Consider the following 21592-nt stretch of genomic DNA (forward strand, 5'->3'; position numbering starts at 1 on the left):
ACAGAGGAGTGCTCTCAGAAAGGAGAGAGCACAGAGGAGTCATATCAGACAGGAGAGAGCACAGAGGAGTGCTATCAGACAATAGAGAGCACAGAGGTGTCCTATCAGGCAGAAGAGAGCACAGAGGAGTACTATCAGACAAGAAAGAGCACAGAGGAGTGCTATCAGACAGGAGAGAGCACAGAGGAGTACTATCAGACAGGAGAGAGCACAGAGCAGTGCTAGCCCACCCTCACTTACTGGACGTTGTCCATGCCTGTGCGTAAACTTGGACAAAGCCATGATTTTATAAGCCCTGATTTCTATAAATAAGAAAATAAAATTTTCTTGTGAAGTATATTAGAAAGGTTAATTTTTTTGCAAAGTTGTACAACATGTAAAAGGTTTTTATATCTGACAGTGCCCATTTAAATATAGCTAAAAAAAACTTATTGTGGTAAGATTCAGAAATGTATTAGTAGGGTTAGCAGCTTACTGGTATACTGTACGTATTTATTTCAACATTAAGGGGAACATGCAAATATATTTACAGATTAAGCAGCCACCTTATAAATGCTTATACAGTCATGGCCGTAAATGTTGGCACCCCTGAAATTTTCAGGAAAATTAAGTATTTCTCACAGAAAAGGATTGCAGCAACAAGTTTTGCTATATACATGTTTATTCCCTTTGTGTGTATTGGAACTAAACCAAAAAAGGGAGGAAAAAAAAATCTAATTCGACATAATGTCACACCAAACTCCAAAAATGGGCTGGGCACAATTATTGCCACCCTTTTAAAATTGTGGAAAAATAAGATTGTTCCAAGCATGTGATGCTCCTTTAACCCCTTAAGGACGCAGGACGTAAATGTACGTCCTGGTGAGGTGGTACTTAACGCACCAGGACGTACATTTACGTCCTAAGCATAACCGCGGGCATCGGAGCGATGCCCGTGTCATGCGCGGCTGATCCCGGCTGCTGATCGCAGCCAGGGACCCGCCGGCAATGGCCGACGCCCGCGATCTCGCGGGCGTCCGCCATTAACCCCTCAGGTGCCGGGATCAATACAGATCCCGGCATCTGCGGCAGTTCGCGATTTAAATGAACGACCGGATCGCCCGCAGCGCTGCTGCGGGGATCCGATCATTCATAACGCCGCACGGAGGTCCCCTCTCCTTCCTCCGTGCGGCTCCCGGCGTCTCCTGCTCTGGTCTGTGATCGAGCAGACCAGAGCAGAAGATGACCGAAAACACTGATCTGTTCTATGTCCTATACATAGAACAGATCAGTATTAGCAATCATGGTATTGCTATGAATAGTCCCCTATGGAGACTATTCAAGTGTAAAAAAAAAATGTAAAAAAATGTAAAAGTAAAAGTAAAAAAAAAGTGAAAAATCCCCTCCCCCAATAAAAAAGTAAAACGTCAGTTTTTTCCTATTTTACCCCCAAAAAGCGTAAAAAACATTTTTTATAGACATATTTGGTATCGCCGCGTGCGTAAATGTCCGAACTATTAAAATAAAATGTTAATGATCCCATACGGTGAACGGCGTGAACGAAAAAAAATAAAAAAAGTCCAAAATTCCTACTTTTTTAATACATTTTATTTAAAAAAAATTATAAAAAATATATTAAAAGTTTTTTATATGCAAATGTGGTATAAAAAAAAGTACAGATCATGGCGCAAAAAATGAGCCCCCATACCGCCACTTATACGGAAAAATAAAAAAGTTAGAGGTCATCAAAATAAAGGGATTATAAACGTACTAATTTGGTTAAAAAGTTTGTGATTTTTTTTAAGCGCAACAAGAATATAAAAGTATGTAATAATGGGTATCATTTTAATCGTATTGACCCTCAGAATAAAGAACACATGTCATTTTTACCATAAATTGTACGGCGTGAAAACAAAACCTTCCAAAATTAGCAAAATTGCGTTTTTCGTTTTAATTTCCCCACAAAAATAGTGTTTTTTGGTTGAGCCATACATTTTATGATATAATGAGTGATGTCATTACAAAGGACAACTGGTCGCGCAAAAAACAAGCCCTCATACTAGTCTGTGGATGAAAATATAAAAGAGTTATGATTTTTAGAAGGCGAGGAGGAAAAAATGAAAACGTAAAAATTTAATTGTCTGAGTCCTTAAGGCCAAAATGGGCTGAGTCCTTAAGGGGTTAAACTCACCTGCGGAAAGTGACAGGTATGGGCAATATAAAAATCACACCTGAAAGCAGATAAAAAGGAGAGAAGTTCACTTAGTCTTGCATTGTGTGTCTGTGTGTGCCACACAAAGCATGGATAACAGAAAGAGGAGAAGAGAACTGTCTGAGGACTTGAGAACCAAAATATCAACAATCTCAAGGTTACATGTCCATCTCCAGATGTCTAGATTTGCCTTTGTCCACAGTGCGCAACATTATCAAGAAGTTTGCAACCCATGGCATTGTAGCTAATCTCCCTGGGTGTGGACAGAAGAGAAAAATTGATGAAAGGTGTCAACGCAGGATAATCCGGATGGTGGATAAGCTGCCCCCAAAAAGTTCCAACGATATTCAAGCTGTCCTGCAGGCTCAGGGAGCATCAGTGTCAGCGTGAACTATCCGTCGACATTTAAATGAAATGAAACGCTATGGCAGGAGACCCAGGTGGACCCCACTGCTGACACAGAGACATAAAAAAGCAAGACTACATTTTGCCAAAATGAACTTGAGTAAGCCAAAATACTTCTGGGAAAACGTCTTGTGGAAAGATGAGACCAAGATAGAGGTTTTTGGTAAAGCACATCATTCTACTGTTTACCCAAAACAGAATGAGGCCTACAAAGAAAAGAACACAGTACCTACACTGAAATATGGTGGAGGTTCAATGATGTTTTGGGGTTGTTTTGCTGCCTCTGGCACTGGGTGCCTTGAATGTGTGCAAGGCATCATGAAATCTGAGGATTACCAATGGATTTTGGGTCGCACTGTACAGCCCAGTGTCAGAAAGCTGGGTTTTCGTCTGAGATCTTGGGTCTTCCAGCAGGACAATGACCCCAAACATATGTCCAAAAGCACCCAAAAATGGATGGCAACAAAGCACTGTAGAGTTCTGAAGTGGCCAGAAATGAGTCCAGATCTAAATCCCATTGAACACCTGTGGAGAGATCTTAAAATTGCTGTTGGCAAAAGGCGCCCTTCCAATAAGAGAGACCTGGAGCCATTTGCAAAGGAAGAGTCATCCAAATTTCCGACTGAGAGGTATAAGAAGCTTATTGATGATTATAGGAAGCAACTGATTTCAGTTATTTTTTCCAAAGGGTGTGCAAGGGTGCCAATAATTTTGTCCAGCCCATTTTGGTGTTTGGTGTGACCTTATGTCCAATTTGTATTTTTCCTCCCTTTTATGTTTAGTTCCGATACACACAAAGGGAATAAACATGCATATAGCAAAACATGTTGTGGTGATGCCAAAGTTGTAGTGTGACCATGGGGTGCGAAGGGTGTAGGTGGACGGGGCAGAAGGTATAGCCCAGGGGCAAGGTGTTATTAACCCCTAATGTTCGTGACGCCAGAGTGTTTTTTCCGGTAAAGACCCGAACGGTAGCACTGCTATCCCAAAGTTAGGCAGGGCAATAATAGTCCAAGACCAGGTAAGGGTTAACGGTAGGTTTACTGAGGTTAAACAGTTGTTAAAGTCTTTTAACGAGAGAGAGAGAGAGAGAGAGAGAAAGAGAGAGAGAGAGAGAGAGATTGTAATGGCTCCTCCTCTCTGGGTTACATAACACATCATGTGAGTGAACATAACAGGTGATACCTCCAAAGGTCCTTTATACTTTATATACTTTATATACCTATACATAACATTATGCACTATATTTACAACACTATACATAACATTAGACTTACTATTATGGGGAAACGCTGCAGGAGAGCTCCTAGGACAATCAGGGACTCAACCTGACAGGGCCTAACTACTGTACAGGAGTATATCCTGTACTGGGACATTGCAATGTGTTACTGCAATCCTTTTCTGTGAGAAATACTTCATTCTCTTGAAAAATTTCAGGGGTGCCAACATTTACGGCCATGACTGTAGGTATTAAAACATCTGCATTATGTAAAGAGCACTTTGGGTTTATTTAGTCGGATTCCCCGTAATTTCCTGCACAGCGCCCAGTCTCCCCAGTTCACGGAGCAGGGGTTGACACGCTCCCTCCAAGATACCTGAACACAAGAGCAGGAGTCTCATTGAGAGTTACAGAAATCGTTGGGTTGCAGTGACTGCCCCAAAAGGTTGTGCAGCAAAGTAATAAGTTCAGGGAACCATCATTATTTTTCAGACATGTTTTCTTATTTTAAAATGATTCTGTTGAACCACAGTTTAAAAGCAATGTCTGATATTTATCAGTACATTTTCAGTAAATTTTTATTCATTATTACTATTGTCAGTTTCAAGTTATTTCAGGGAGCAATGTTGGTTTTCTGTCTTTAACAGAAGGCTGACAACAATCCTCATGCTCATTCTGTGGTGGAAACACTGTATATTTTCCTCATGGTTTTCACCCAAACTCTGCTATGAAACACTTGCAGACTTTCCTGTGAAATTGCTGCAACTTTGCCACAGAAGTACAGGAACGATCAGCCTTGTCTGGAACTAGCCTTAGGGTCTATTCACACAGCAAGAATATCCGCTTGTGGAATGCCGCCTCAATTTAAAGCCCATAGACTTCTATGGGATTCCGCACTCCCATTCACACTTCCGAATTTCCGCTTGCGGAATTCCGCAAGCGGAAATTCAGAAGTGTGAATAGGAGTGTGGAATCCCATAGAAGTCTATGGGCTTTAATTTGAGGCAGAATTCCGCAAGCGGAAATTCTGCCATGTAAATACACCCTTACAGGGGCTGCTGAAAATCCTACAGACTGACATACAATGGGGGCAAGTTTATGCTCTGTTTACCTTACTCGCTTACTTCTATAACCTATAGCAGGTTAACAATGTATGTGGGGGCTTGTGGTGAACAGTTCGGGGCTATTTGTCAGTTTGAATTTGATGTAATAAAGTTATGTTTAAGTACAGTCATGTAACTGCTAGAAAGAGAGGGGGTAAGTAAGAAGAACATTATCTCATCGTGATATACTGCTGGGGCATTAGTACTACTTTTAATGTATCTCTGTACATTACTCAGGTGTTCAAGATGGCAGAGGTGCATGGATTAATGGACAGGTTGGACAAAGCTGTGGTTCGACTTGAAGAACTCTTATCAACGTCTTGCTTTTCAAAGTCAACGGGGAATGATGTTGTCAATGGAATAAATGGAGGTAAGACGCCCTTGACATGTATAAAAAAGAATTTCATTGACAACCTATGTTTAGTGACAAAACAAAATGTGACTGATACATAACATGCAGCATGTCATTAAAGGGGTACTCCGGTGGAAATTATTTTTATTTTTTTTATAAATCAACTTGTGCCAGCAAGTTAAATAGATTTGTAAATTACTTCTATTTAAAATCTTAATCCTTCCAGTACATATCAGCTGCTGTATGCTCCAAATGAAGTTCTTTTCTTTTTTAATTTCTTTTCAGGCTTACCACGGTGCTCTCTGCTGACACCTCTATCCATGTCAGGAACTGTCCTGATATGGACAGAGGTGGCAGCAGAGAGCACTGTGGTCAGACAGAAAAGAAATTCAAAAAGAAAATAACTTCCTGTGGAGCATACAGCAGCTGATAAGTACTGGAAGGATTAAGCTTTTTTAATAGAAGTAATTTGCAAATCTGTTTAACTTTCTGGCACAAGTTGATTTGAAAAAAATGTTTTCCACCAAAGTACACCTTTAACATGACAGTGTGTTTTTTCCTTTTGTTGGTGTCTGTCAATCAAATGACATCACTTCTGGCCTCTGTGACCACAGACCCTGAAGGCCCTGTACACATTAGGCTGCATTCAGAAATGAGCCGACCAGAGTCACTGGCTCATTAAAGTCAATGGAGTTTGGCACCGGTCCGGCTGGGGTACGGGAGGGCACGGTTTTTGCCTCCCCCAGCCGGATCCGGCAGCCGTACGCTCCAACCGCAGTGTGAATGCAGCCTTAGAGAAAAGTTGGCTGAACCTTCTAATCTATTTGTAGTAGATCAGTTAACTGTTTAATGTGTCTGTGGGCATTCTGACTCTATACTCCTTACAGATGTAGTCAGGGAACAGAAGGATCAAACTTGTGGAATTTTAGTTGAAGATCCGCTTGATAGCTGTAAGAAACACAATAAGACATAAGACAGGATTACAGTAAAAGGTGACATCAGTAAAAAGATATCAGAAAATCCAACACTATTTACAATAGGTGAAGTTCAAAGCTCAGTCTCCCTCTCCCTTAGGAATGACCTATGCACAGGGTATGCCCAAAATCCATCCCATTCATGTAAATAGGACTTGGGGGATTCTATTGTGCCTATGTCCATGGGGCTTGATGTGAAGTATATATCTAAGTATTTGTACTAGGATATAGGGGGAGATTACGCAAAATACCTCCAAAGGAAAAGTTGCTGAGGTGCGCATAGTAACCAATCAGATCGTTTCCTTCATTTTTCTGAGGCCTTTTCAAAAATGAAAGAAGTGATCTGATTGTTGCTATGGGCAACTCAGCAACTTTTCTTCTGGACGTGTTTTGATAAATCTCCCCCATAGTCACTAAGAAAAATATCAAAAAAAAAAAATAAGAGAACACTACTAAGTTAGTTGCTTAAACAGTTGTCGATGTTAGCACAGATTGGGTGTTACTAGTGCAGAGGGTACATCTTGTCTTTTAAGCTCTTGTTTATATTTTAGGGGTTGCTCCATATGTTGAAGCGTTTGATGCCCTGCTGGCTGGGTCATTGGAACAGTATGTGCAAAACAGCAAGATTCTCGGTGGGGATGTGCAAACTCATGTAAGTTTTATGTTTAATTGGATAAAACTATGTTTACAAAAAAATATTGAGTGTCCTTTTTGTGTAATTAATATTATTTTAGTTGGTTTTGTTTCTGCTTGTCTTTTAATGCTAGTTGACTGTCTTTATTTGCTCATAGCAGGGGGGATATTTTCCATTAATATTTAGATAATATTAAGTTTTTCAACAAGAAAAGGATAGAAATCCAACTACATAAAAGGAGTATCTCATCTCTGAACTAGGACTCCCCAGCACCTTCCGACCTGTTTGCAGATGCTTGAGGTGGTCAGGAAGCCAAAAACACCTGAGCTGGCTACTTTACGCAATTTACATAACACCTATTGCTTTTATTTTGTAGTTGCTACTGTGGTGTTCCGGTACTGTACATGGTAATGTACCTTGTGTTGTAAGTCCCAAAAGTCAGAGTTCCTTCATCCTGATAGGAGTCTCTTAATGGGATAACCACTAGTCGCCTCTTCCTTCTTTAATTTAATGTGTAAATTGTATATATTATATTTTATAAAGGTTACTTCCAGGACCTTAGGTCATGTGATCTACACTAAATGTGTTATGCTAAGGTTAAGGACCTTCCAGGTCATGTGATTGTGCCACCTGATGTACCACAATCCTTTGTAATAGGACTGACAGGTTTGGGGATCCAATAAGCTTTGAGCCTGCCCCTTGCCATATAAGGGCACTGTATCCAATCATCTCTCTCTTGGGTTCCGGACTAACAGAGAGAACACAGCTCCGTGCATACCTACAAGATAAATCTAGGCCTGAAGCCTATCTCTTCAGCATCTTGCTTACCGTGAGTTTATCCAACTCTCTCCTAAAATCCTACATGACTACTGAACCTAAATCAAACCATTAAATTCAGTGGAACAGTGTAAAACAAGCCTCAAAGCTTATTCCCTACAAGGTCCCAACCAACCTGTGAGGAGCCTAAGTACCGGTCCTCTGTATAGACTGTTTGCTGATTTCATCCTGCATAACATTTGCAGTAAAGTTATTTCCAGTTTACTACAATTCTGGTTGTGGACAGTCCTTTATTCCTCCCTATCGTTCCTGGGATGGCTAGCAGTAGGATATAAATATGAGGAGGAACACGCACCCTGGCGTCACGACAGTTAAGGGTTAATGCTACACCCTTTCATTACTGCACAGCTAAACCACCTACCCTACACCCCCAAGCTTACCACACTACACTGTTTACATAACTCTGGGAGTTATGTAAAAAAAATTTAGCTAGTTGTGCAATACTGTTCATACAATTCCCAATAAAGTGACTTACAAGTATGCAAATTGCAAAAACAGCCAGCTTAGCTGTTTTTTTGCTTTCCTACCATCTCCAGCAGCCACAAATAAGCTGGAGGGGGCCGAAAAGCCCTAGAACCGACATGGTAATCTCCTTTAAAACTCTGCAGCAATTTTCAAAATACCTTTCAGAATACAAAAATTTGAACGCAACATTATTTTTATCAATATGATTAGCATGTGGTCCTACATATCAAAGGGGTACAAAATAACTGATGCCAGAAAAGTATACAGATTGGTAAATTAATTCTATTTAAAAAATGAAGTGCTCTCTGCTGCCACCTCTGTCAAGAGCAATAGCAAACCCCAGAGCAGACTTCTGCTTTGCAGCAGGGAGCACTATGTCAGATTAGAAAGAACTACATGAATTCCTCCAGAGCATACAGCAGCTGATAAGAACTGGATATGGCTGACAAGAAAAAAGAGCAGTAAACACCATTATTTAAAGGGGTACTCCGGCCCTAATACATCTTATCTCTTATCTCCTATCTGTCATTGCGCACCCACCTTTGTGAGATCTCCACAGCGCTGGAGGCTCCGAGTGTGTATCATGCCTCCGCCCCCGTGTGCCCCCATATTGTCATAGTATTTTACTGGAAATATTGAGGGAAATATGGCACATTTTAAACACCCCTTTCAAATGTACCAAATACTTTTGTTAGTATGTGATGTAGCTGTAATTCTTAAGTTTGCTGGTCTTCATGTTAGTTTGAGAATGTTACCACCCTTTGGCCCAATGTTGTCACCCTTAAAGGGATACTCCGGTAGAAAATATTTTTTTCTTATCAACTGGTGCCAGAAAGTGAAACAGATTTGTAAATTACTTCTATTTAAAAATCTTAACCGTTCCAGTACTTAGCAGCTGCTGTATGCTCCAGAAGAAGTTGTGTAGTTCTTTTCAGTCTGACCACAGTGCTCTCTGCTGACACCTCTGTCCATATCAGGAACTGTCCAGCATAGGAGCAAATCCCCATAGCAAATCTATCCTGCTCTGGACAATTCCTAACACAGACAGACGTGTCAGCAGAGAGCACTGTGGTCAGACTGAAAAGAACTACACAACTTCCTGTGGATCATATAGCAGCTGATAAGTACCAGAAGGATTACGATTTTTAAATAGAAGTACTGGCCCGATGAAGCGCTTCGGCGCATAAATGGTCCGTCGCTGCTCCTTGTACCCCGCGTCTTTTTCCATCCTCCCCTGCAGGTATACCAACTTGTTGATCTGATCAATAAAGAATCCTTCTGTTGACCTGGTGAGTGCTCCGCTATCTTCTTTTCGTTTCACATCATCTGCTGTTTATGTTCAGAGTGGTAGCACCGAAGAGGTTGAAACTGCTGGCTTCCAGGGACTGTGTGGATCAGGTGTCCATCCAGTATTGTTCTATGCAACATATGGGAAGGTGCTGAGACCAATCTTCTATGTCTATTTAAATAGAAGTAATTTACAAATCTGTTTAACTTTCTGGCACCAGTTGATTAAAAAAAATGTTTTCCACCAGGGTACCCCTTTAAGCACATGGCTGGTACAAAGCTGTTATATTTAGAGACAAAAACCACATACAGTTGAAGCCCGATTATGGCTCTGTTCTTGATGTGATAAAGTTATCAAAACCTGTGCAAAGGAAAAGTTGCCCAGTTGCCCATAGCAACCAATCAGATTTCTTCTTTCATTTTGCAGAGGCCTTGTTAAAAATGAAAGAAGCGCTCTGATTGGTTGCTATGTGCAACTGGGCAACTTTTCCTCTGGCCAGGTTTTGATAAATCTCCCCCATAGTGTTCAAGTTTTGTTTTTTTTAAACTTAACAAGTGTTTTATTTGTTATCTTTTTTAATTTAAACTTTTTTTTTTGTAGTGAGCCAAGTTTTATTTTTTTAAGTCTGTAGATTAATTACAATGGTCATATAAAGCCAGTCTCTGCTCATGACAGTCAGGATGGTCACTCCAGGTGACTATTGTATAGGAAATTGCACATTATATAAAACCTTTGTTTTCCATGATATACAGTGCCTTCATAATATCTTTCTCTAATTATTGATCCTTTTTACTAATTTAATGTAATACCCCTGCAAGATATTTACCTAGCTAGTATCTATGTAAAATACATTTATATGAATGGTGACAGCTAGGCCAAGTACTAAACACAATGCTCCTGTCTTGTGCTCCACTTCTATCCAGTTTTACAATGACAGTGCAGATGCTTTCTCCATCTGTTATTAGAGATTCACAGCTCAAGCAGCCTCTCCATCTGTTACCACACAAATAGCTGTGTCACGTATCAGGAAAATGATGTTGGGAGATACGTCTATATATTAACACATTAGAAAATATATATATAAGATAAATGAATGCGTTTATTGAAATTTTGTATTACATTTTTTTATGAGCACATGGACCAGTTACTACTAGACTAAATTAACCTGTTTATTCCCTTGTAGATTTTATTCTACTTCATACGATCCTTTGCCGCCATCAGTCATCAGCCACATGTCACTTTTACACGCTGCAAGATGTGTGGCTGACAGCTCATGATTTTTTTTACAGGTCAAAACAACCTGTTCAGCTGACTAAAAAGCATTTCTTCATTGGTCAGTTTATTGCTGACCCTATTACACAGGCGGAATTGGCATATACGGACGATAATTGCCCCATGAAATAGGGCCCTTACTCTTTCTTCAAAGCCTGAATGGAAGACAACATTGCTACAGATGCAAAATAGCAAATGCTAAATTAAAAGACTGGCGCAACTTTATTTTATTTAAAGGTAATCGGTCAGCTCTATCTGCTGCTGAGAGATGCAGGCATAGTTAGGTATAAAAGCAAACTGTACCTATCTTGGCTGGTTTTCCAAACATAAAGTTATCTTTCTATTCCTTAGTAAAGTGTCATGTTGCTTAATGCCTCCTTGCTTGCTGTCACTATCCAGCCTCTCTTTGATTGATGTCTGGCCCTGTATGTTAATCAAGAAGGGGGTGGGAGGTAAGGAGGCCTGATAGGCTGTGGCACTTGAGCAGCTCAGCCCCACCTCCTTGACACTTGAATAAGAAAAAAAAGGTGATTTCATAAATTTTGCAGCCACCATCAGCTTTTTTTTATTTTTTTTATTTTTTATACCTTAACAGCTATTCAGCAATGTCTACAGCTATTAGCAGCCAAGAAACAGCATCCTAGGTGCAAAGGACCAGAATAGTGATGAGGAAGAGTTGGGTTACAGAAGTGGTGGAGGTGTGATACAAAACTGTATAGGGGTATATATGAAGAGGGATATGGTGGGCTGGGGGATCAGTAAGCCCATTGTTATGATTCGGCAGGCTGGAGGTGGATCCTCTGTGTCAGAGAGGGATTTGCGTGGACCGTACCGGTGGACCGGTACTAAGTTGCTACTGGTATTCACCAGAGCCCGCCGCAAAGCGGGATGGTCTTGCTGCGGCGGTAGCAACCAGGTCGTATCCACCGGTAACGGCTCAACCTCTCTGACTGCTGAGACAGGCGCGGTACAAAAGGACAAGGCAAGAGCAAGGTCGGACATAGCAGAAGGTCAGGGCAGGCAGCAAGGGTCGTAGTCAGGGGCAACAGCAGAAGGTCTGGGACACAGGCTTGGGACATACACTAAACGCTTTCTCTGGCACAAGGCAACAAGATCCGGCAAAGCAGTGAAGGGGAAGTGAGGTTATATGAGCAGGGAGCAGGTGGAGGCTAATTAGATTGATTGGGTCAGGCACCAATCATTGGTGCACTGGCCCTTTAAATCTTAGAGAGCTGGCACGCGCGCGCCCTAGAGAGCGGAGCCGCGCGCCAGAGCGTGACAGCCGGGGACCGGGACAGGTAAGTGGCTTGGGATGCGATTCGCGAGCGGGCGCGTCCCGCTATGTGAATCGCATCCCCGTCGTGAATGTCAGTGCAGCGCTCCCGGTCAGCGGGTCTGACCGGGGCGCTGCAGAGAGGAGAACGCCGCGAGCGCTCCGGGGAGGAGCAGGGACCTGGAGCGCTCGGCGTAACAGTTCCCCCCCCCCCTTAGGTCTCCCCCTCTTTTTGTCTCCTTGTCCCTTCAAATGAGACGAGAACATAGGGGGCGACTCTTGAGTTTCCTTCCGGAAAAAAAAGAAGTCCTGGGAAGCAACATCAGCGGCAGGCAATCCAGAAGAAGTGGGAATGGGGAGGGGGGGCAGAGGGTGAAGCTTGTCACGGGGCAGAGTGTTACCAGGAAGGGGGCTATGAGGAGCAGGTGTGAGGCATCGTTTGTGACAAGCAGGACCCCAATTCTTGATCTCCCCAGTGGTCCAGTCAAGGGTGGGAGAATGACGTTGGAGCCATGGCAGACCAAGGAGGACTTCAGAGGTGCAGTTGGGCAGAATAAAAAATGCAATTTTCTCGTGATGCAGTCCAATGCTCATAAGCAGGGGTTCTGTGTGGTAACGCACAGTGCAGTCCAATTTTACTCCGTTGACCGAAGAAATGTAGAGCGGCTTGACGAGACGGGTCACCGGGATGCAGAACCTATTAACCAAAGAGGCCAGAATAAAATTTCTAGCAGAACCAGAGTCCAAGAAGGCCACAGCTGAGAAGGAGGAGTTGGCAGAAGGAGCAATCCGCAAGGGCACAGTGAGACGTGGAGAAGCAGAATTCACACCAAGGGACGCCACTCCCATTTGAACAGGGTGCGTGCGTGCGTTTCCCAGACGCGGAGGACGAATAGGGCAGTCCACCAAGAAATGTTCGGTACTAGCGCAGTACAGACATAAATTTTTATCTCTGCGGCGAGTCCTCTCTTCATGGGTCAGGCGAGACCGATCCACTTGCATAGCCTCCTCGGCGGGAGGCACAGGGGTAGATTGCAAAGGATACTGGGAGAGAGGTGCCCAGAGATCAAGGTCCCTTTCCTGGCGGAGCTCCTGGTGTCTTTCAGAAAAACGCTTGTCGATGCAGGTGGCCAAAAGGATAAGTTCAGACAGGTTAGCAGGAATTTCTCGTGCGGCCAGTACATCTTTGATGTTGCTGGATAAGCCTTTCTTGAAGGTCGCGCAGAGGGCCTCATTGTTCCAGGCTAGCTCTGAGGCAAGGGTACGAAACTGGATGGCGTATTCGCCTACGGAAGAAGTTCCTTGGACTAGGTTCAGCAAAGCAGTCTTGGCCGAGGAGGCCCGGGCTGGCTCCTCAAAGACACTACGGACTTCCGCGAAGAAGGACTGGACTGTGGCTGTGGCAAGATTAGAGTCCCCATCAAATTTGTCCGGCAGAGACAAGCGGAGGCTAGGAGCGGCCACTCGCTGCGGAGGAGGTGCAGGAGCTGGCGGAGGAGATGGTTGCTGCTGTAGCAGTGGCAGAAGTTGCTGTAGCATGGCGGTCAACTGCGACAGCTGCTATCCTTGTTGGGCGATTTGTTGGGATTGCTGGGCGACCACCGTGGATAGGTCAGTGAGACTTGGCAGCGGCACCTCAGCGGGATCCATGGCCGGATCTACTGTTCTACTGTTATGATTCAGCAGGCTGGAGGTGGATCCTCTGTGTCAGAGAGGGATTGGCGTGGACCGTACCGGTGGACCGGTTCTAAGTTGCTACTGGTATTCACCAGAGCCCGCCGCAAAGCGGGATGGTCTTGCTGCGGCGGTAGCAACCAGGTCGTATCCACCGGTAACAGCTCAACCTCTCTGACTGCTGAGACAGGCGCGGTACAAAAGGACAAGGCAAGAGCAAGGTCGGACGTAGCAGAAGGTCAGGGCAGGCAGCAAGGGTCGTAGTCAGGGGCAACAGCAGAAGGTCTGGGACACAGGCTTGGGACATACACTAAACGCTTTCTCTGGCACAAGGCAACAAGATCCGGCAAAGCAGTGAAGGGGAAGTGAGGTTATATGAGCAGGTGGAGGCTAATTAGACTGATTGGGCCAGGCACCAATCATTGGTGCACTGGCCCTTTTAATCTTAGAGAGCTGGCGCGCGTGCGCCTTAGAGAGCGGAGCCGCGCGCGCCAGAGCGTGACAGCCGGGGACCGGGACAGGTAAGTGGCTTGGTATGCGATTCGCGAGCGGGCGCGTTCCGCTATGCGAATCGCATCCCCGTCGTGAATGTCAGTGCAGCGCTCCCGGTCAGCGGGTCTGATCGGGGCGCTGCAGAGAGGAGAACGCCGCGAGCACTCCGGGGAGGAGCAGGGACCCGGAGCGCTCGGCGTAACACCCATGAACCATTTTAACAGACTGAGAGGAGTGGCAGGGATGATGAAGATGATTATGATGATGTCGTTTTGGACAGGATGTGGGAACCAGGTGACGATTAGGTTGTTAAAGCAGGAGGATAGCTGTGCCACTGTCAATAATAAAAAGCCAAGGTAAGGCCAGGACATGTACAAAATGTGCCTGAGAAAGGCCTTCTGGTATAGTCAGTTTAAGATCAGATGATGGTAAAACTGCTGCTGCATTTGTATGGTTCCAGAATAAGCCTGCCAGAGAAGGGGTATGGTTGGGTGGTGGTGTAAATACTAGCTCTTTTTTTGTACTCTGCCATGTGAAAATTCTTCTGTACATTCCCAGAGAAAGAAAACGAGGCACAGTGCCGGATCTGCAAGCAGAAGATAATATGTGGCCAGAACACAAGTCTAGTAATTACGGATCATGATACGACATGAAGTGGCTTCACAAGTCCATGTGGGACAATCGAAATGACACACAACACTATCAAAACCTTGATGTTCCTCCTGCTGCTGTTGCAGCTCCCAATTTTTGTCATTTGTCTAGTAGCTAGACCTCATACACAGGCAGTACAGTCTCCTTGCTGTCATTATCACTGTCATCTGGTTTACTCAATCTATATCCTGAAAACAACAGTATGCTTCCAGTCATCCAATTATTGGATGGCTGAATTGATTGCTGTTTGTGTTGGACAAGTTGCTGGTGGTGTAACTAAAGGGGTGTTCCCAGCCCAGTTTGCGCATACCTAGTTGCCATTACTTCTCTAAAAAGCTGCCTCTGCCTTGCACAATCATATTGAGGACAGGGTGGGCCATTCCATGCAGTTGTCAATATGCAGTACAGTGCTTGTGATGGTGGATACTTCGAGAATAAGCTATGGCCCAGGTCAATACATGTGTTTCATGGCCCACTGGGTTAACATCTTGCATTACGATGCTCCACCTCACCAAGGCCAGGCATTAGTCACACCACCACTGTTGTGCCAATTTACTTTACCATCTGCCACCTTAAAGGACATCTTTCCACCTCAAAGGACATCCTACAGTCCCCCACTACGCGGTGCGTAGCTTACCTTCCTCCCTCCTTTTATAAGTGCTAAATTATGAATTGCCACTTGCCTGGGAAAGAAAAGACACAGCTTAGAAGTTGCTGCAGTGCCCACAGGAGGAAACTGGGCTCTGTCTCCTCATAATCTAAGATTGGGCAATGTGATCAGTGATGACAGCGATGGGTGTTCTGTCCTGTCAACCCTCCAGTGTAGCGTCAGATAGAGTATTCATTGCAACAGGTAAAGCTGTCATCTCTAAGGCTAGGTTCCCATTGCTGTTTGCATCCCACCATTAAGGATCCGATCGGCTCTTTTTTTTATTTTTATTTCCAGCCAATTGGACCCTGAAACAGATTGGAAGCAAACGGCTATTGTCATATACTGATGGCCCGTGTTCACTTACATGGGGCCCTTCAGTGATCTGGTAATTTTATAAGAATTTAGCGGAGAAAGAAAAATGGTGCTTGCACCGTTTTTTTCTCTGCTAAATTTGACAGAACTGCTGACGAAGCTCCACCTAACAAAGCCCGACAGCAGTGTGAACTAGGCCTAAGTAAACACCATTGTTTGCCAAAAAAGTGGAAAAACTCACTTTGCTGTCAACTTGCTACTAATATCACCAATCCACTACCCCTGTTTTCAACTCGTTACTAGTCCACCATCCCTGCTGCCACCGACTGCTAAGCTGCATACATAAGCACAGATCCCCTCTCCTGTCTTTTTTGTATTACAATGTGCTGCTGCTGCAGCTATTTCTACCACTTCCCCTGCTGCTGCTGCTTCTACCAGGCCTACACAACAAGATGATTCCAAAAAGGGATACTTTTTTGCCTTCTCATTTGTATAAAAAAAAAAAAAAAGCCATTTCTACTTCACTTACTAGGACGCTGATCCCATTTCCACTCCCAAAAAGTTTAGAATTTTTGAATTGCTTTAAAAAACAATAGCTTAACTACTTGCCAGGTGCAAAACCTGTTGCTACTCCCAAAAAGGGACACTTATTGGTCATTTAGAATAAAGCCATTGCTTTTAACAATACATGTGTGCGTATTAACACTGGGCAGGCAAAAAGGAATAATTTTTAACTTTTTTAATTGTAAAAAGCATTCAAAAGCCGCTAATGCTGTGTGTTTTATTCATCCAATTACCCATAGCCGTTTTTCCCTGTATCTTACAACAGAGATGTGGTCTTGGTCTAAGAATATGACAGATCATCAGCATGATGCACATTGATCCACATTCTTTAAATTTTTAGCCTGTGTTTACATTTACTTTTTAGCCTGTGTTTAGAATGAGACATGTTAATATATCTGGGCCATGGTGTCCACTTGGCCCAGCCAAGTGTGCTTGTGTTCTTAAAGGGGTTATCCACCATAAGTTGATTTTAAGGTAAGGTGCTGTATCTGCCAGACAGTAATGGACATGCTTCAGAAGGATCCGTGCTTGTCTTGGGGCTATGGCTATGTTGTGAGATTACCATAATGCTGATGCTATCTTTTTTTGAACTGGCTATTTCTAACTGTTGGAGTTTGTTCTCTCAAACTACAAATCACATTATTCCTGTAGGTGTGAGGTTACTTTTCTCCCTCCCACACATCAGTCACCCCACCTAATGAAACACACCTGTGATCTCTACTATGCAAAAGGCCAGTGTTTTCTGACCAGGGTGCCTCCAGCCTTTGCAAAAACACCAATTCTTGAAAAATGATCTCTCTCCTACCCAGCGGTTGGTCCACCCATTGAAGCAGGAGAGGTTCCTTCTGAACACCTAACTAGTCATGTAATGTCTCAGACGACAGTAATTTTGTATGCTGTTAAAAATAAACATTGGGGCAAAAATCACAGAGAAATTCCAAGACCCCTATGAAACACAGGTACAGACACTATATTATGAACTACACTAACTTTACAGCCCTCTGCAGCATAGTCAGATAAAATCCTGGAATACCCTTTTAACCCCTTAACGACTACGGACGGAAATGTACGTCCTGGTTTGGCGGGACTTCCCGCACCAGGACGTACATTTACGTCCTGTGTATGACCGCGAGCATTGGGAGGGTGATCGCGTCATACACGGCGGGTTCCGGCTGCTAGCAGCAGCCGGGGACCCGCCGGTAATGGCCGACAACCGCGATCACGCGGATGTCCGCCATTAACCCCTCCGATGCCGTGATCAATACAGATCACGGCATCTGCAGCATTGCGGCACTTTGATTGAATGATCGGATCGCCCGCAGCGCTGCCGCGGGGATCCGATCATCCAGCATGACAGCCGGAGGTCCCCTCACCTGGCTCCAGCCATCTCCCAGGGTCTTCTGCTCTGGTCTGCGATCGAGCAGACCAGAGCAGAAGATCACCGATATTACTGAGCAGTGCTGTGTCCTATGCATAGCACTGCACAGTATTAGCAATCAAACAATTGCTATAGATTGTCCCCTATGGGGACAAAAAAAGTGTAAAAAAAAAAAAAAAGTTGTAAAATGTTAAAATAAAAAGTAAAAAAAAAAAGGGAAAAATCCCCTCCCCCAATAAAAATGAAAATTGTCATTTTTTCCCATTTCACCCCCATAAAGCGTAATTTTTTTTATAAAATTAACATATTTGGTATCGGCACGTGCGTAAATGTCTGAACTATCAAAATATAATGTTAATGATCCCGTACGGTGAATGGCGTAAACGTAAAAAATTTAAAAAAAGGCCACAAATTCTGCTTTTTTGTCACATTTTATTAAAAAAAATTATAAAAAATGATCTAAAAGTTTTATATATGCAAATGTGGTATCTAAAAAAAAGTACAGATGATGGCGCAAAAAAATTAGCCCTCATACCGCCCTATATACGGAAAAATGAAAGTTATAGGTGGTCAAAATAGGGCGATTTTAGATTACTGATTTTGTACAAAAAGTTTTAGATTTTTTTTAAGCGGTACAAAAATATAAAAGTATCTAGCCATGGGTATCATTTTAATCGCATTGACCCACAGAATAAATAACACCTATCATTTTTACCGTAAAGTGTACAGTGTGAAAACAAAACCCTCCAAAATGTGCAAAATTTGGGTTTTCATTTAAATTTCCTCCCTAAAAATTTTTTTGGGGGGGTTCCCGTACATTTTATGGTAAAATGAGAGTTTCATTACAAAGTACAATTGGTCACGCAAAAAACAAGCCCTTATATGGGTCTGTACATGGAAATATAAAGGAGTTATGGATTTTAGAAGGCGAGGAGGAAAAAACGAAAATGCAAAAATAAAATTGGCCTGGTCCTTGAGGTGAAAATGGGCTTGGTCATTAAGGGGTTAATAGTTAGAGGGCATTAAGATGTAGCTGGACACATCTGACTTTAGCTTATCTCCCTTGTGAACACAAGAACAGGCATGTTGATTCAGTATCCCCAATCTCCTTCCCCTCAGAAATATTCTGTTAGGGAATAGCCTGGACTACCACATACACATTAGATGCTTTTTTGTTGGTCTGAAAATCACAATGACTGTGGCGCAGGCATAGGCAACCTTCGGCACTGCAGATGTTTTGGACTACATCTCCCATGATGCTCTTTCAGCCAAAATGCTGCCAAAGCATCATGGGAGATGTAGCCCAAAACATCTGCAGTGCCGAAGGCTGCCTAGTATACTCTACAATCTGATTGGCTCAATTACAGTTAATAGTAAAATTTTATTTAATTAAGATAAAAAAGATGAAAACAAGGGGGGGGGGGAATTGCACAAATATCTGTGTGCATAGATAGCCAGCTCAGCCCTAGCATATTGGACTTTTCATTATCCACAATCTGGGTGTATCAGTGTTTGTCAAACAGCTGTTTGGCTCAGTTTCTGGTGTATGTTAACTTAGTTTGAAGGAAAATATTAACACCCCAAGCAATTACCAGAATGAGCTGGGAGAAATGCATGCTTAGTGCATTCTTTCCTAGGTCTGTGTCACATGACCAAGGCGCTCTCATAATGCAAGTCAATGGTGCTGTCTCGCTCACATAGACAAAGAGCAGGGAGAGATGTGTACAGCCATCACTGAAGAGCAGTTGCTTAACCACTTAGGGACCAAGGGCGTACGCCCTGGATCCCTGGTACTTAAGGACCACGGGTGTACCTGTACGCCCGTGGGAATTCCGGTCCCCGCCGGCAGGCACCCCGTGCAAACCCCTGGGGGGGTCCTGAGCCAGACAATTCAGACCGGCGATCTGTGGCAAGGGGGGTTAAAGTTCGGTTCCCTGCTCTGCCCACCCACAGTAGTCCGGTCAGAGCAGGGGAACCGTGATGTGACCAGTGCCAGAGGGTCACTTACCAGCGGCGATCGGCGGGGGGGCAGCAGAGGACATCGATGCGGTTCCCTGGTGCGGCGATCCTACGGAAGCCAGTGAGTTGTTGCCTAGCAACATCTGGAGGGCTACAGTTTGGAGACCACATTACAGTGGTCTCTAAACTGTAGCCCTCCAGATATTGCAAAACTACAACTCCCAGCATTCCCAGACAGCTGTTTGCTGTTTGGGCATGCTGGGATTTGTAGTTTTGCAACATCTGGAGGGCCACAGTATGCAGATCACTGTGCGGTGGTCTCTAAACTGTGGCCCTTCAGATCTTGCAAAACTACAACTCCCAGCATGCACAAACAGCAAACTGCTGTCTCGGCATGTTGGGAGTTGTAGTTGCGTACCTCCAGCTGTTGTATAACGACATCTCCCAGCATGCCCTTTGGCGATCAGTACATGCTGGGAGTTTTTTTGGGGGGTTCCCGTACATTTTATGGTAAAATGAGAGTTTCATTACAAAGTACAATTGGTCACGCAAAAAACAAGCCCTTATATGGGTCTGTACATGGAAATATAAAGGAGTTATGGATTTTAGAAGGCGAGGAGGAAAAAACGAAAATGCAAAAATAAAATTGGCCTGGTCCTTGAGGTGAAAATGGGCTTGGTCATTAAGGGGTTAATAGTTAGAGGGCATTAAGATGTAGCTGGACACATCTGACTTTAGCTTATCTCCCTTGTGAACACAAGAACAGGCATGTTGATTCAGTATCCCCAATCTCCTTCCCCTCAGAAATATTCTGTTAGGGAATAGCCTGGACTACCACATACACATTAGATGCTTTTTTGTTGGTCTGAAAATCACAATGACTGTGGCGCAGGCATAGGCAACCTTCGGCACTGCAGATGTTTTGGACTACATCTCCCATGATGCTCTTTCAGCCAAAATGCTGCCAAAGCATCATGGGAGATGTAGCCCAAAACATCTGCAGTGCCGAAGGCTGCCTAGTATACTCTACAATCTGATTGGCTCAATTACAGTTAATAGTAAAATTTTATTTAATTAAGATAAAAAAGATGAAAACAAGGGGGGGGGGGAATTGCACAAATATCTGTGTGCATAGATAGCCAGCTCAGCCCTAGCATATTGGACTTTTCATTATCCACAATCTGGGTGTATCAGTGTTTGTCAAACAGCTGTTTGGCTCAGTTTCTGGTGTATGTTAACTTAGTTTGAAGGAAAATATTAACACCCCAAGCAATTACCAGAATGAGCTGGGAGAAATGCATGCTTAGTGCATTCTTTCCTAGGTCTGTGTCACATGACCAAGGCGCTCTCATAATGCAAGTCAATGGTGCTGTCTCGCTCACATAGACAAAGAGCAGGGAGAGATGTGTACAGCCATCACTGAAGAGCAGTTGCTTAACCACTTAGGGACCAAGGGCGTACGCCCTGGATCCCTGGTACTTAAGGACCACGGGTGTACCTGTACGCCCGTGGGAATTCCGGTCCCCGCCGGCAGGCACCCCGTGCAAACCCCTGGGGGGGTCCTGAGCCAGACAATTCAGACCGGCGATCTGGGGCAAGGGGGGTTAAAGTTCGGTTCCCTGCTCTGCCCACCCACAGTAGTCCGGTCAGAGCAGGGGAACCGTGATGTGACCAGTGCCAGAGGGTCACTTACCAGCGGCGATCGGCGGGGGGGCAGCAGAGGACATCGATGCGGTTCCCTGGTGCGGCGATCCTACGGAAGCCAGTGAGTTGTTGCCTAGCAACATCTGGAGGGCTACAGTTTGGAGACCACATTACAGTGGTCTCTAAACTGTAGCCCTCCAGATATTGCAAAACTACAACTCCCAGCATTCCCAGACAGCTGTTTGCTGTTTGG

General features: G+C 43.9%; 1 protein-coding gene and 1 long non-coding RNA gene across 3 annotated transcripts in view; one reads left to right on the top strand and one right to left on the bottom strand.

Moving 5' to 3' along the window:
• Positions 1-21592, top strand: part of CAP2 (cyclase associated actin cytoskeleton regulatory protein 2) — a 148742-nt gene that overhangs the window by 41861 nt on the left and 85289 nt on the right. Inside the window, exons 2-3 of the mRNA XM_056521238.1 lie at positions 5156-5288; positions 6796-6896. Coding sequence (XP_056377213.1) covers positions 5165-5288; positions 6796-6896 — 225 coding nt within the window. The 5' untranslated portion in view covers positions 5156-5164. The remainder of the gene's footprint in view (positions 1-5155; positions 5289-6795; positions 6897-21592) is intronic.
• Positions 5841-21592, bottom strand: part of LOC130273841 (uncharacterized) — a 42973-nt gene continuing 27221 nt past the window's right edge. For both annotated transcript variants that reach the window (XR_008844139.1, XR_008844138.1), the window contains exons 3-4: positions 9467-9639; positions 5841-6218 (exon numbers count right to left, since the gene is read on the bottom strand). This is a non-coding gene — a long non-coding RNA (uncharacterized LOC130273841). The remainder of the gene's footprint in view (positions 6219-9466; positions 9640-21592) is intronic.

The sequence above is a fragment of the Hyla sarda genome, chromosome 5 (genome assembly GCF_029499605.1).
Source record: "Hyla sarda isolate aHylSar1 chromosome 5, aHylSar1.hap1, whole genome shotgun sequence".
Taxonomy (NCBI): Eukaryota; Metazoa; Chordata; class Amphibia; order Anura; family Hylidae; genus Hyla; species Hyla sarda.